Source organism: Diplotaxodon limnothrissa, linkage group LG18, assembly GCF_057381915.1.
Source record: "Diplotaxodon limnothrissa isolate DT_005_m linkage group LG18, D_limnothrissa_male_GT1.1, whole genome shotgun sequence".
Taxonomy (NCBI): Eukaryota; Metazoa; Chordata; class Actinopteri; order Cichliformes; family Cichlidae; genus Diplotaxodon; species Diplotaxodon limnothrissa.
Window position 1 is genome coordinate 42,837,650 of NC_140613.1, and position 16,943 is coordinate 42,854,592.

The 16,943-nt window shown below is 44.3% G+C and overlaps 1 protein-coding gene across 2 annotated transcripts; it reads left to right on the forward strand.

The window, feature by feature from the left end:
* The first annotated feature begins 11,898 nt into the window (after window positions 1-11,898).
* On the forward strand, window positions 11,899-15,424 carry tmem70 (transmembrane protein 70). Of its 2 annotated transcripts, none has more exons than XM_085378308.1 (3): window positions 11,899-12,172; window positions 13,989-14,088; window positions 14,851-15,424. In XM_085378308.1, the coding sequence occupies exons 1-3, from the start codon at window positions 11,990-11,992 to the stop codon at window positions 15,294-15,296; spliced, it is 729 nt and encodes a 242-aa protein (XP_085234434.1). In that variant the 5' UTR covers window positions 11,899-11,989; the 3' UTR covers window positions 15,297-15,424. The 2 variants fall into 2 exon arrangements, with proteins under 2 accessions (XP_085234434.1, XP_085234435.1); XM_085378309.1 differs by having other exon boundaries at window positions 11,899-12,157.
* The last annotated feature ends 1,519 nt before the right edge of the window (window positions 15,425-16,943 follow it).

The window sequence follows — 16,943 nt, forward strand, 5'->3', positions numbered from 1 at the left end:
TAGTCTGGTTGTCCTTGCTTTCACACTCCTGTAGCGTCTGCTAGATGGTAGGAGTGTTGTAAATGTCCTGTAGTGGTGGGAGTGGTACTCCACAGATGAGTTTTGCCAACATGCTAAGAGAGCCTTCCTGTCCTGAGTGATGCTGTTCCTGTACCACACTATGATGGAGTTTGTCAGGATACTCTCCACTGTGCATCTGTAAAAGTTACTGAGAAGTTTTGAGGTGAGTCCAAATTTTCTCAGCTTCCTTAGGAAGAAGAGTCGTTATTGAGCCTATTTGATGATCTACCGTGTGTTATGAGTCCAGGTGAAATCCTCACTGATGTGGGTGCCGAGGAGTTTGAATGTCTTCACCCACCTGAGTCCCGTTAATGCATAGTGGGGCGTGCTGGTCTTTCCTCATTCTTGTGTCAATAATCATCTCCTTAGTCCTCTCAGCATTTAAGGAGAGATTATTTTCCAGGCTCCAGGACACCAGCTGAGCCATCTCTTCCCTGTAAGCCGTCTCCTCTCCAGCAGTGATCAGGCCGACGATGGTTGCGTTTGATGTTTTTAACGAACACCTTTTATTGCATGTAATGCACAGACACACCAACAGAGGGCAGTAATATCCCTTCAACATACATTGTAAAATTACTATTACAACACTCCCACTTAATTTTACCATGGAGTTCACTTACTTCACTGGCATTGTTTATTTCTTTCCCCAAAAAATATGCACCTATATCACAGTGTTACTAGAAAATAAAACATTTTCTCTTTTGTTTTGAACTCACACAAAAGAAAAAAAATGTACTGTGTCCATCTTAGACAAAACTATTATTCTGCATTACAATATGCCTGACATTTTTTTATTGAGCATCAACAATGGTAGTACAAAGATATACATGTAGCAAGGCCACAATGCTCCTTTTTATATATTTACCCCACCCCAAGAACATGTTGGACGCCGATCCAGAATTTAAATGACGTACAAGGAAATTCACCATATTTGAAGATGTGCACTTAAAGGGCAATAATTTGCACAAAATTAATCACAATCATACAGAAAAAGGATGTACAGCAGCTGTCAAGCGTCTATCAGGTGGGTATGGTTTTAATTTTCTCTAAATGTTTTAGCAATGTATCCCAAACGGCAAAGAATCTCTCCTTCGACCCCTTGTGTCATGGTCCTGGGCCATGTTGGCCCAGTGTTCTTAGTTTCCTTGTATGTTTGTATTTTGTTCCTTGCTTAGGCCATGTTTTCTGAGTTGCCCTGTTGTGTTGTTCCCTAAGTGTTTTCCCTTCATGACTCTTCCCCCTGTGTGCCCTCTATGTATTTATGAGCCCTCGTCTCCCTTTGTGGTTGTTTCATGTTTCCCCAGCCCGTTATGTCTGTGTTTTCCCCGTGCTCTCTCTCCTCCTGTCTGAACCTCTGTGCACTTCCTGTTTACCTTGTGACTCTCACGCCCGTACATGTCATGTTCAGTTCACCCCGCCCTGTCTCGTTATGATTATCAGTGTCACCTGTGTTCCCCGTGTGTTCCCACTTTCCTCGTTAACCCTCTGTGTATTTCTGTCTGCGTCTCCCTCTGTTCAGCGTGACGTCGTCCCTCTTGCTGTGTGGATCTCCCTGTGTGTCTCTCTGTGAGTTTTCCAAGTTCCCAGTTTAGATTAGTTTGTATGTTTTTTCCCTGCCAGCAAATAAAGCTGAGTTTTGAGTTCACCTCCCTGAGTCTGTGAGTCCTACACTTTGGGTCCAACTCCTGCCTGCCGCACAGCGATTCATGACAGAACGACGTCACCAACGACATGGACCCAGCAGCTCACAACCCCTCCACCGAGCTCCGTGAGGACCTGATTTACACAGTGGAATACCACTGTCAGGAGTGGGTAGCGCTGCCAAGTGGAGAATACCGGGAGACCGTAGCCATCCGCCTACAGAGGATGGTGTCCGGACTCCCCTGGTTATTCGGCGCGCTACACCCCCACATCCGGGACTTCCTCGTGTCCACCGTAGGCATCTGCCCGGAACTGCCTCTCCTGTATGAAGAGTCGGAGGACGTTCAGCCCGGTCCGCTGGAGAATTCGCGGCCCGGTTCATCTCCTCCCCCTTCTCGGCGAAAACGCCGTTCACACCGCCGTCGCTCCAGTACAGCTGAGCAGACTGCACCCGTTGGTGAGAGTGACTGTCTTTTTCTCGTTCCGCTCGAGCATTCAGATCCCAGACATCATGATAGCATACCCATCGAGAGTAAAGCAGTGTTTTCCTCTGTGGATTACAATCTACCCTCAGCTCAGCCATTAGCCTCACCAACCCCTGCTCAGCCATTAGCTTCACCAGCCCAGTCAGTTAACTCTCCTACTGTTCAGTTTGCAGTCCAGTCTCCAGTCCTCCAGTCCCCTGTAGCTCCGTCGCCCTCAGTTCAGTGTGCCACTCTGTCGCCCATATCCCACTCTCCTCCCGTCCGGTCAGCCCAGTCTCCTCTTTCACCACCACCACCACTAGCTCAGTTTCCTGTGTCTCAGCTCCCTGTAGCACAGCCGTTTGCTCCATCATCAGCAGCTACGTTTGCAACGGAACCATTAGCTCGGTGTTCTGTGCAGTCACCTCTAGTTCATTCTCCTGTGCAGTCACCTACTCCACTCTCACCACAACCATCGCTACAGCCATCAGTGCAGCCCCCTGTGCAGACTTCAGTGCAGCCCCCTGTGCAGACTTCAGTGCAGTCCCCTGTAGTAGTTCAACACCGCAGTACAGCTGAGCTGGCTGCACCCGTAGGAGAGAGTGACTGTGAGTCACACACTCAGCCCAAGTTGTCTGGTCCCGGACCCCATGACTGTTCCACCACTGTGAGTAACTCTGTTTTGCCTGCCATTGTGTTGCCTGACTTGGATAACTCCGCCACTGTGTGTTTGGACTCTAAAGACTTTATTCCGAGTGACACCTTGGTGCCAAATTATTCACCGACCGCCCTACCTAGCGATCTTTGTGTTCCAGAGCAATCAGGTTCTTGTAACGCTCGCAGCATTTCCTCTGAGTTAGCCAGTATGAACGTTTCACCCGTAGAGTTAGCGGAACCAAAGACTGTTATTCTACACCAGACTCACCGACATACTGCTACTAGCATTGCAGCACCGCAGAACCATTTTACTCAGCCTGTACGTTCTGAGGTTTCTCAGTCTGAGCTCAGCCACACACCCCCATCATCAGCTCAGGATGTAACAGTGCATGCTGAGGAGCACAAACCCCCTGAAACTGTGTGTTCCATTGCTGATGCTCCTTCTAGTGACTGTTTCATGTTCCAGCCTGTTTTGTCTTTAGACATTTCTGACGTTCCCCAGCCAACTCCTCAACCAGCCATTGCTCTCTCGGCTTCTCAAATAGTTACTGAGAACGAGACCTGTGTTGCTGAGCAAGCCAATGTAACATCCACTCCTAGTGTTCTGCCTGAGCCAGGCGACACAGAGACCATTATCCATTCCTCTGCTATGAACAGTTTAATCATTACACCAGCTCCTGTACCTGTGACTCCCAATGTTGCTTCGTCACTTTCTCAGGCTGTGGTTTTTTCTGTGCCACAACTCGAAAGAGCTAACTCAGACGCTGCCTGTGTAAACTCTGCTTTGCCCTTGCCTGCTAAGCATAAGACTGCTTGCCCTGTGCAGCCACAGTTAGGGTCCCCTCAGCCAGAAGTCTCCGCACCTGCTGGCTCTGCATCCGTCTCCACTGTGGGTTCAGGAGAACCTCTCCAGCCACTCCTCGTCTCCGCTGGAGGGTCCGAGGGGCCCGTTCAGCCTCCTGTCTCCGCTGGAGGGTCCGAGGGGCCCGTTCAGCCTCCTGTCTCCGCTGGAGGGTCCGAGGGGCCCGTTCAGCCTCCTGTCTCCGCTGGAGGGTCCGAGGGGCCCGTTCAGCCTCACGCCGCATCAGCTGGAGGGCCCGAGGAGCCTGTCCAGCCGCCATCTGCGACCGCTTCGTCATCGCCTGGGCCAGCCTCTGCCTGTGCTTCTGCTACGCCTGGGCCAGCCTCTGCCTGTGCTTCTGCTACGCCTGGGCCAGCCTCTGCCTGTGCTTCTGCTACGCCTGGGCCAGCCTCTGCCTGTGCTTCTGCTACGCCTGGGCCAGCCTCTGCCTCTGCTCGATCGTCCTGATCACCTGCCCAATCAGCATCTGAATACCCAACCAAGGTTCCTGTTTCTGTTCTTTGATATTTGAGTCCCAGGTTTAGAGTTCCTTTCAAATATCTCAGGATTCTTTTCACAGCTGTCAGGTGTGTAGTGTTTGGGTTTGCATTGAACCTTGACACCACACTCACTGCTTGTGCAATATCGGGTCATGTGGCCATGGCTGCATACAATAAACGTCCAACCATGTACTGATACATGCTTGGGTTTACAGGTTGAATGACATCATCACTCTTTCTTAATTTGACATTTGTGTCAGCTGGAGCTGCTACTGGATTGGCACTGTCCATTCCATACGTTTGTAGTATGTCTTCAATATACTGTCTCTGATGAAGCGCAACATGGTTTTTGTCCTTGTCTTGGACCACTGAGATGCCCAGAATGTAGGATAGCTCACCCATGTCCTTCATTTTGTAGTGTTTCTTCAGAGTGTCCTTTAAGGTCTTCATGCTCTCTGCTGATTCTGTAATCAAACTCAGATCATCAACATACACAGCCAATATTTCCAACTCCTGACCTGTTCTAACAAACACACACTGATCTGAAGTACTCTGTGTAAAACCAATGCTTTTCATGAACTCTGTAAAAGCTTTGCTCCAGCAACGTGGCGACTGCTTCAGTCCATATATTGACTTGTTTAGTTTGCACACTAGATGTTCCTGCCCAGGTTTGATGTAACCCTCTGGCTGCTCCATGTAGATTTCCTCTTCCAGGTGTCCATTCAAGAATGCAGTCACAACATCCATTTGATGCACATTTAGATTGTTTTGCACAGCAAATGATAACAGTGTACGAATTGAACCAAATCGTACGACTGGAGAGAATGTTTCATCATAGTCTGCACCATAAATCTGTGAATAGCCTTTGGCAACAAGTCTGCACTTGTATCTTTCCACTTGTCCATCACTGTGATGCTTAACTTTAAAGACCCATTTTGATCCAACTGCTTTGCGATCCTTTGGTAGATCCACTAAATCCCATGTGGCATTTTCCAGCAGTGACTCATATTGCAAACCAGCTGCTTCTTTCCACTCCTTTGCATTTGGACTTGACATAGCCTCTTCCAGTGTATTTGGTTCTGTGACACAACAGATGTTTGCATAATGATCAACTGTAACTACGTCAGCAAACTCCTCAAATCCATATCTGTTTGGAGGTCTTCTGATCCGCTGATCTCCTTTTGCAGCTTCACTGGTGACAGTCTCCTCAGTACTTGTTTGTCTTTCACCCGTGTGTAGTGTCACCTCATTCCCCAAACAGAGATCATTTTCACTTTGTTTGTATTGAGAATCTGTTTCATTGAAGACCACATCTCGTCGAATCAGTATTTTTCTTTTCTCCTCATCCCAGTCGGTGGCCTTTTGCATTGGTTGCATATCTCATAACTTTTGCACTGTCCACTCCTGCTGTGACAAAACAAATTTCCCACGTGTGGGACTAATAAAGGTTATCTTATCTTATCTTATCCCAGGAACTTTCACTGCCTTTTTGTCCAGCTTCTTTCTCTCTGTGTCTGGAACATGAGCATAAGCAACACATCCAAATACTTTCATATGGCTAATGTCTGGTTTTTTTCCATACCATCTCTGATAGGGTGTTTCGTTCTTTAAAGCAGATGTTGGGAGCCTATTCTGTATGTAAGCTGCAGTAGCAACAGCTTCTGCCCAGAATGTGTTTGGCAACTTTGCATGTGATAGCATGCTTCTAGCTGATTGCACTAGAGTTCTGTTTTTTCTCTCTGCAACACCGTTTTGCTGTGGTGTCATTTCAGTCATTTCATGGTGGATGCCTTGAGCTTTCTAATATTCTTGAAACTCTTTAGATGTGTATTCCCCACCATTGTCAGTTCTGAGTCTTATTACTTCCTGCCCACATTCATTTGAGAAGGTTCTTTCAAACTCTTTGAACTTGCTCAGGACTTCCGTTTTTTCTCTTATGAAATAGACTTTACAACATCTGGAGTAGTCAATAATGAAAGTTACAAAGTACTTTTTTCCTCCTACACTGTACAAAAAAATTGCAATATAAAAGTATTTTACTGTGTATTTTACAGTTTTGTACTGTTTTTCTAGAATATCATTAAATTTACATAAATAGACTGTGATTTTACATTTCAAGTGTAAATTAACGTAAAATCTCTGTAAATGTAATAAAACATAATTTTCTTGTTTTTTAAATGCATTTGTACATTCACAAATGTATCATAATTGCACAAATATTTGTTCGTTATTTGAAAGATTGAACTGTTAAATTCAAATGTAATGCAATGGAAAAATATATAAAATGATTCTCATAAACTTTTTTTACATTGATTGATTGATTGATTGATTGATTGATTGATTGATTGCTTTATTGGCCATATGCAGGTTGCCCCGCAGAGGAATAGGACCCCCCCCCCCCCCCCCCCCCCCGACTTACACACACAACAAAGACATCACATGGGAATACAGTCGGAGATCGGCAGCGTTGCAGAGAAAACACTGAAAAATTACACAACAATGGGAAAAAGTACAAGAGGAAAAAAAGAGACCTCTTCTCACGCTTGAGCCCCGGCTCGGACAGTCTCGGTCGTTGTGTCCTTGGGCAAGACACTTCACCTACTGGTGTTGGCCAGAGGGGCCGATGGCGCGATATGGCAGCCTCGCCTCTGTCAGTGTGCCCCAGGGCAGCTGTGGCTACAACTGTAGCTGCCTCCACCAGTGTGTGAATGTGAGAGTGAATGAATAGTGGAACTGTAAAGCGCTTTGAGGGTCCTGAAAAGCGCTATATAAATGTAATCCATTATTATTATTTAAACCAACTGTTAACTGTATATTTCTGTACATTCAAGTATTATTATTCATATTGCCGCATTCATTGACCTTGTTTATAGGTAATTTCATTGTTTAATCACATTAACATGTTCCTAATTTAATGTTTAAAAGCACTTGAAAAAGGCAAAATCCCATGTAAAATTAGGGCAACAAACTGTATTGTCATTACTCAAAATAACCATAGTTTTGTGAGAAAGTTATTTTCTGTTGTTTTCTGGTATTATTTTGGTGCCCCGGCTGCCGGAATATTACTGTTTTTCTAGGATTTTTTTTTTAACGGTGTAGTGACGGACCACAAACGTCACTATGCACTAATTGCAACTTGCGTTTCGATCGTATTTCTCCCACTGATTTATAAGGCTTTCTTGATAATTTGCCCTCAACACAAGCTTCACAAAAAATGTCCTCCTCTTGTTTTGCAAAGCTAACTCCTTTTACCAAGTTTTTGAGTTTTTTCAGATTTGTAGTGTGATCTAGGCGCTGATGCCACATACTTGCTGGAACTGATGCAGTTGACGCTCCATGACAAGTTGTGCAGTTTCCCTCGATATCCAGCTGATACAAACCGTCAGATCTTTGTGTTCCCATTCCATGGAGAGCTCCATTCTTTCCTCTTATGTAGCAATGAGTCCTTTTGAACTTCACTGTTTCCCTTCTTGGCAGCAGCTCCCACTGAGAAAAGGTTCATTGATAATTTGGGAACATACAGCACATCATACATTGTGACATCTTTTCCATCACTAACTCTGAATGACATTTTCATTGTTATGTTGCCCAGACCTAAAGCCTCAACTACTCTGCCATCACCGAGTTTCACTGTTCGTGGTTCTGAAAACTCTTGGTAGTTTTGTAGAGCTTCTTTATTCCGTGTCATATGTTTTGATGCTCCTGAATCAATTAACCATTCTTCTTGCTATGTATCACTTTCACATGTTAGTAATTAGTATCAAACTTATAAGAAAGGGGACCACTTGAACCCAAATCAGCATATTGAGAACTGCTAATTACATCTGAGAGCATCTTTGAGAAAAGTTTGAGAATGTTAGACAACAAGCTGTGAATGTGATGAAGTGTTGTGTTAACACACATGAAGCTGCTTCAGTTTGTTAGTAAATCTGTATTTGAACAACAAACCAATTTATGAAAGAAAATATATCGAGAAAAGGCTTCTGTGTTTACTGTGATAACCACAAAGAAGGAGACATAGACTGTATCCCAATTCAGGGTCTGCAGCCTTAAAGGCCGCATTTTAAGGCCGATTACGTCACAGCGACGCGACGAAGGCTGTCCCAATTCGAAGGCTGCTCGAAATGCGGCCCTCAAATGCGTCCTTCATTTCCCTGAATTTTAAGGCTGTGGCGGTGTAGACTTCGTGGCCCAACATATCCCAGAATGCATAGCGTGGCGGTGGGTGTGGATAATTTTGCCGAAAAAAAAACGGCGGATGAGGGGCGCCCGAAGAGTAAACTTTAAGTAAGTACTAAATATTATGTCACTTATTTAAGTGCAAATGTTTAATAACGAAGAACATTAAACATTCCTGTTGGCCACATGTCGGCAAAGTCATGTGACATTAGTGACGTTTGTACTAACTTGGTTTTAAAGCCTTTACTTTAAAATATACGCCGTTCAATAGCTGAGCTTAATCTTACAGAGAATAATCAAAGCTCATTTAGAAACAAACAAACAAATGAACAAAAGATTGTCTCCTTCATTTCTGTCAAACACAGCTGTATGACACGTTTCCAGCTGTTAGTATCATGGTTGCTAGGCAACCTGGGCAGCGCAACGGAGGCTAGACCGTCCCATTTCACAAGCCTCGCACTTCCGGCCTTAGCGGTCTTTGAGTACGCGGCCCTAGAGGATCGTTGAGGCTGCGTACTTTAAGGCTGCAGACCCTGAATTGGGATACAGCCATGGTCGTGTCCAAATTCATGGGCTGCATCCTCCTGAGGCCGCATTTGTAGACCGATTACGTCACAGCGACGCGCCGAAGGCTGTCCAAATTCGTAGACTCCTCCGAATGCAGCCGACAAATGCGTCCTCCTTTTCCCCGAATTTGAAAGATGGGTCGGGTGTGTCCTTCGTGGCCCACCATATCCCAGAATTCATAGCGCGGCCCAGCCAAACTCCAGTTTCCAACAATGGCGGCCGCTACTAAGTTTTAAAATTACTCATACTAATCTTTCTGGGTCACAAAATAAACTTTTAACATATTTTCAGGCGAGGAAGTAGCTGTGTAAACATCAAATATCTGCTCGGTTTATCAAGATATCGCATATTTGCTAAAGTGCTTCGATGTTTTCGTAGACGTCTGCTACCCACCAGCTCGATAGCTAGCCGGGAGCTCGAGGGTCACTGATGCGGCCGAGAACGGCATAACTCCCGGCACATCATTTTCAGATCACCGCGGACTTTCGCTGCTCGGGTTAAACGTAATATATAATTCACTTAGACCAGCAGTCCCCAACCTTTTTTGCGCCACGGACCAGTTTATGCCCGACAATATTTTCATGAACCGGCCTTTAAGGTGTCGCGGATAAATACAACAAAATAAAACTAGTACCGGTACCGAAAAAAAGAAGATTTATTCATAACCAGTGTTGGGACTAATGCGTTATTAAGTAATGCGTTACAGTAACTACGTTATTATTGTGGTAACGAGCACGGTAACTAGTTATTATGCCAAAACCGGGAACGTGTTAGTCGTTACTGGGATTTAGATAGGCTCGTTACTCGTTACTTCGTGTGGTGGCTATCGCAGAGCTTCCACAGATTCAGTAACATTAGCAAGTGGTGGAGGCAAGCAGGTGGATGAGGGAAAGGGGAGGCAGGAGAAGAGACCGGAAGCGGCCGCCCGTCCGAGAGTGTCAGGTGAACTGAACTTCAGGTAAGAAGTTATGACCTGCAGTCTATCTGGGTCAGATATGAACCAAGTTTAGGTGGAGTTTATTTTCGTTGTGCTGACTTTTTCGTACTGCGTGCTAGCTAGCATGACGGAGTTTCCATACAGCTGGGTGGGTGCTATGTTACTGATGTTGAACTTTATTTTGTTCATAAGGTTAATGATTAGAGTTGCCAACCGTTCCCTAAAGAACGGAATCGTCTCATATGCATAGAAAATATTACGCGTTTCGTATTGAGGTGAAAAGAAACACAGTTTGTCCCGGACTTCAGCTAGAAGGGAAAAGACACAAAGCTGGAGTTATTCTGTGTCTTTGCTGCACAGCTGCCTCTTCTTCTCTCATTCTCTCCCCTCCCTCTCCTGTTGCTACTGTAATCATGAAACTGATCAATGATCAGCTGATCGGCTTTTCTCTCTTGTTTATTTATCGTCCGCTTTGCGCCAGAAAGATGAAACCAGCAGATGTCACGTTAAACAACAGCAGCACGTTTAAGCTTGATCAGCTGTTGTTAGAATTTATTTAATATTACTTTCTAGTATCAGCTGATGTCTGCTGGAGCCACAGCTGTAAAGCTGGATATGTGGTGGTTTTGTCCCAGTCCAGCCCTGTATGCAGCTCATCTGCAGTCTGGTGTTACCTACATCTTCCTATTCAGAAGGCAGAATTTCCGAGTTCTGAGTACAATCGAAAGCACCACGACTGCAGTTTTTGTGTTGGATGTAAAAAGCACACATGACGCTGTGATGCAGGCTAGAATCATGGCAGCAGTCAATGACGGTCCAGGCGTGGGATTTCTCTCGTGGAAATGTGCACATTATTTTTTCCTTTGGTAGGTGGCACAGTGCACTTGTGGCAAGTAAGCAAGCTAGAAGACTGGCAGTCTGGCTGGGTATCCAGTTAGCAACACATTAACAAGAGAATTCTGAGTAAAACCAAAGTTACTTTCCCTAGTAACTAGTTACTTTGAAAGTATCGAGTAACTTGAAGTAACTGAGTTACTTTTGATGGAAATAACTAGTAATGTAACTAAGTTACTAATTTAAAGTAACTTACCCAACACTGTTCATAACACACGTGAAAAGACCCAGGAAAACCGAGTAAACGATAAAAACGATAACAAAATAACGCTGAAAACCGATAAAAACCCTGAAAACCACACATTTCACACCTGAGCCTCAACTCTCGCGGCCCAGTACCAAACGACTCACGGACCGGTACCGGTCCGAGGCCCGGGGGTTGGGGACCGCTGACTTAGACAACCTACAGATGTTATTGTTGGGCTTTTTCAGTGTTTTGTTTGTTCGTGAGTAAATCGGTTTGGCTGAGATTAAAGTTATTAGATTAGATTAGATAAAATAAAACTTTATTAATCCCCCGGGTGGGTTCCTCGGTTTTTACACAGCTGACTAAACGTCAAACAGAAAACTGATTAAACAGAAGTATGAGACAGTCGAGAATTTACGCCAGTGACTTGTTATATTTTAGATAGCAAGGAGCAGACGGCCGAGTTTATTAAACTCCACCGAGACAGCGGTGACGCTAATCAGAAGGCGAGACCGTCCAATTTCACGGCCGTTTACTTCCGGCCTACCCGACTTTCTGAGGACCCAGCCCACGTAGACCGCGAAGGCCGGGTCCTCAGGAGGATGCAGCCCATGAATTTGGACACGACCCATGAGACGGGGCTTTGTGGAGTGTGCCAGGAGGAGGTGGAGACAGTGGAGCATATAATACTGCGGTGCAAGGGTTATGATGTGGAGAGGACAGTTCTGCAGAATAGGTTGACGGAGCGGGGAATTTAATCTGAAGAGTGTGTTGGAGGGTAGTAGGGCACAGGTGAGGGAACTGGTGGGGTTTCTGAAGGATATAGGTGTTTATGAAAGAGTGTAGGGTTTTTTTGATACAAATTGTAAACTCACTGTCTGACCCATACTCCGGAACAGTAGGAGGCGGTAATGCTCCTTTACGTTGGTTGCCAACCGCCGTTAAACACAAAGAAGAAGAAGAAACGGGAGGCGAGATTTGCAGCGTGTGTGGAGTTCGTAGGTCAGAGAGTCAGAGCCGCTTTCAGCAGTAATAACAAAGAAAGTACAGAAAACGTCAAAGATGCTGTCTGCGCGTTTCCTGCGGTTACGGTCTCGAGCTCTTCCCCGGATTTTCAGTAACGGTCAGTTTAACTTCGCGCAGCATCGCGCGCCATTCTCCGTGTGCTGCGTGAGCGCAGTGAGGAGGAAGCAGCTAACTCTCAGGCACTCGCTCCTGGCTCTCAACGAGGTATTTAACCGTCAGGTACACATGAGCGTCAGCATCGCGACGCTTTACTGCATACGTTTAAGCTACGCTGATGATGTCATGAGTAACAATGCTGCACTGCTCCAGCTAACAGCTAACCGGCGTTTCTACAGTGACATGCGCACCGCTGTTCTGAAAGTTTAAGCGTCATTTTGAGTGAGTGACGTAAATGTGTCAGCTGAGCCGAACAGTGACGTGGGCGGTCCCAGGGAGGGTAATGTCAGCTGGATGGTAACAGAAGCATGTGACAGATTGTCTGACGTGAACATTTACAGAGGTCATAACAGACAAAAGCACGTGGATACTCCACTCATCAATAAATAGATAAACGGTGACATGAACATGTCTGAGTATCCGTAACCACGTCGTTACACATTTACAGACTCAGCTGATACATGTTAGTTGGGTGAAATTCACAAGTATTTAACACATATGTTACATTAGGATCCTTCGTTCGTTGGTTGGAACTGCAGAGTTGTGTTGTTCTTCAAGTTCAAGGTTCTTTATTTGTCACATGCATAGTTATACAAGTATAACACACAGTGAAATGTAGCCACTCTTGAAGAGTGATCATCATATTTGACCGTCGCCTGTAGAAAATACTTTGATGTGTTTTGGCTCTTTAATGAAGTGCAAACATTTACACACAAGTATAATCCAGGCTCGAATAAAAAAATGGACAGAAAGACGAGTGGCGGTTTCTATACGTCATAAATGTTTTATTGACAGTACAACATAGAAAATATATCAGACGTTTAAATGGAGAGTGTGTGTGTGTGTGTGTACACGATCAGTCAAATGTTTGGACACACCTTTCTATTTAATGGGTTTTCTTTATTTTCACTACTTTGTACATTGTAGATACAACCTGAAGACATCAAATATATCAAGCAAGATATATTATGTGTATTTTCATGTGTGTGTGTATATATATATATGCATTATCTCCATGAGCTTCATGAGGTCGTCTCTGAAACAGTTTCCAACAGTCTTGAAGGAGTTCAGAGATGCTGAGCACTTGTTGGTCCTTTGCCTTCACTCTGCGCTCCATCTCATCCCAAACCATCTCCACTGGGTTTATGTCAGGTGACTGTGGAGGCGCAGCACTGCATCACTCTCCTTCTTGGTCAGTTAGCCCTGACACAGCCTGGAGGTGTGTTTGGGGTCCACAGATGAACCCTGACAGGCACACCTGTGAGGGGAAACCATTTCAGGTGACTGTGTCAGGAAGCTCACTAAGAGAAGGCCGACGGTTTGCAGCGCTGTCAACAAAGCAAAGGGTGGAATCATCAAATATATGAAGTAAGTAAGTATATATGGAACTATGGAGCAAAGAAAACAATGGTAAGTAACTCTAAATATGTTTAAGTCTTCAGTTTGTATCTACAATGTAGAAAGTTGTAAAAATAAAGAAAAACATTAAATGAGAAGGTGTGTCCAACCTTTTCACTGGCAGTGTACATATATATATTTAAAAAAAATAAAACTATAAAATGAGTTTCTCAGAAGTAAAGTTGGACAAAGAGCTCAGATGGTTCTGACAGACCTGTGTGTAAGGGACCGGCCGAGTCCTTTTCTGAGATGTGTTACTGTCCTCAAATTCAAAATGACTTTTTATTCATAAAATGAAACATTTCTCTAATCTTAAACATTTTATGTACTGTGGATGTGGTATGTGGCTATGAGTTTTGCAAAACATTGCATTCTGGTTTTATTTACATCTTGCACGACGTCCCGTTTTTGGAGGAATTGTAGTTGTAAAGTCGTCTCCCAGTGCCAAACACATTTTGTTCCTTTTGTTGTTTTTGACCAGATGCAGTCCCACGGTCCGTCCACCCGTGTCATCTCCACAGCACCGCCCTCCGAGCACGGAAACCTCATTTATGCTGGCAGCCTGGGTTTAGCTGTTCGGGGTCAGTCACTTGCATCTTGTTGTGAAATATCATAACAACAACAGCTGTTGTTCACCACAGGTCTCAGTGACAGTGCGTCCAATAACTGTAAGCCTGTAGACAAAAACAAACACAGTTAAACTTCAAGCCCTCATTAGGCAAAGTTTGAGTCTTGGTGTGGATGTTCCTCATTGTGACTAATGTCAGAAAGGATAATAAGACTGACTTCATTTACTCCAGGAAACCATGACGTCGAGTTATATAAGCTGTTGAAACACTTTGGTTAGTAACTGGATGCCTGTGAGTTTGTTGGTGAAGAGCTGTTGAGATTTATTTTAAAATCTTAAAAATTCAACAGATGTTTTCTTTAAAAAAAGAAACAAGCCAGGTGGACACCTACAAAAAAGTCCACTCTGCTCTGATTGGTCAGCTCCTACAGGACCTTTGCTGAGCACGCCTTGATTCTGTTGTATACACAGTGCATACGCACTATTGTTTGTTGTGTTGGAAGTGTTGGCACAGATGCTGACAAAGAGGGGACGCATTGAACAAGACTCCTATCAGGGAGTTCTTTCTGCCCGCTGTGTCTGAATGCTTGTCCAGATTGGGCTGTCTGTCTGCCGTCTGTCTTCTGTAGGGTCTTTACAGTAATTCACAATAAAACTGAATTGTGAAAGTAACTATGTAACATGGCTCTGATAGTGGGGCATGCTTTACGTAGACATTGACGTGTGGACTGTTGTTGGAAGTAACACGGGTTGTGTGACTCTTGTTTTTTGGCAGGGGTGAAGATGTTCTCGTACAGCACTAGTGCAGCCAGTCTCTTCCTCATGCCACAAATACTCCTGAAAACTGGACTCGGAGTCCAGAGTTTTGCCTTGCAGGCAGCTTTCTGTGGAGTCATTGGCGTTTTTACCTTCCTTACCCCCATCCTTCTTCACATCATCACCAAGGGTTACATAATCCGCCTGTACCACAACCCAGACAAAGATGTCTACACAGCAGTCACCTACAGCGTGTTCCTCACCGAGAAAGAGAGCGTGTTCCACCAGAGCCAGGTGAGGATCCCGGCCGTCAGTAAGATGTTCACGACTTTCTACGCCGGACAGGTGGGGTTCCTGGTAAACCCGGACATTTTCCCCGTCCCGCACGACTACAATCATCTGATGGGCTACGATAAACCGTTCAGTTTCAGAGCAGATGACATGGAGCAACCTGACAAAAGCTGAGGAGGCAGAATGTTGTTGACCGAGTAAACCTGAGTGCACAGCTCAGACTCTGCCAGAGACAAACATCCACGGACAAAATGCTCCCACGTTTGTCTTCGCTATAATAAGTGCTAATAAAATAAAATTCTAACTTTATTATCCGGACTTGTGTGTGTTGCCTTTCTGAAGCTGTGAGCAATGATGTCAGTTATCAAGAGTAAAGTCATAGAGCTGGATGCTCTGTTCCAGGGCTGAGACCAGACTTACATCCACAGCTATCATCATGTTAGCTCACGTTTAATTTTCGTTTGTTTCTACCACCAGTTTGATTGTTTGAACATTGTCAGATTCGTTTTTGTTTTAGTTTCTTTTATCATGTTTGGTTGAGAACAGTTTCTCGTTCTCTCAGCCTTTACCTGGGGGCCGTCCTCTGTGTCTGCTGGGTTGGGCTCACGCTTGCTGTCAAGCTGTGTGTCCTAGAACAGGACTGGGACAACATCAATATACAAATGCAGAACATTTAATGGCCTTCAAGTTTGGGTCTTCTATCATATTGTACTGGTTTGCTACTCTCCAGTATGTACTCTGTACTGTCAGGTCCATGTGTGCAGACTTAATCAAAGGGTTAAACAAGACCACTGCATTAACTGTTTAAGAATTACACCTTTTTTATTACCTACTCTTATATTTTCAGAGGATTAAAATTAATTGGACAAACTAACATAGTTTTATATATAAGTATTGCAAAAATAAATCTAGAGCTCGTTAGCATCGCTAGATACTGTCTGCCTCTCCTGACCAGAATTCAGCTGCTCGTGTTATCACTAGAGCCTCTTCTACTCACTACATCGCTGTCATCAGCTTTCCAAGTGACCGATGTAAAAGCAGGACTCAAACGCAGGACCAAGTGACAACAGTGCATGTGTCTACAGTCCATATTAAACACAGTTCACAAACAGCTGTGATGGTCCAGTTTCCTCGAGGCTTCCACAAAGTCCAGGCAGAATCCAGGACTCTCCAAAATCTTCAAACAGTCCCGAGCACAGGTTGTTTGTTTTTACTCACAGTTCAATTTGTGAATTGATATCACTTTTTTCAGGAGATTTATGTCTGCAGGATAATTCTCTCACCTGTGCAGGACAAAAAGAATTAGGATCTGATAGGCAAGGCAAGTTTATTTGTATAGCACAATTCAACAACAAGGTGATTCAAAGTGCTTTACAGAGACATTAGAAACAAAAACAGATAAAAAGCATGATTTAAAATTGAATAAAACAAGCAAACAAACTAACTAATTAACAAACAAACAAAACAGTATATAAAATCAAAACAGATAAAATCAGAACAGTAGATAAAATCAGTAGTTAAATGTAAGTTTTGAAATTTAAGCTTAAAGTGTGGATTTGGTGCTTTATTCAAATGCAGCTGAGAACAGGTGAGTCTTCAACCTGGATTTAAATAAACTGAGTGTTTCAGCTGATCTGAGGCTTTCTGGGAGTTTGTTCAAGATATAAGGAGCATAAAAGCTGAATGCAGCTTCTCCGTGTCTGGTTCTGACTCTGGGAACTGATAAAAGACCGGATCCAGATGACCTGAGGGATCTGGAAGGTTCATACTGGGTCAGGAGGTCACTGATGTATTTTGGTCCTAAACCATTCAGAGCTTTAT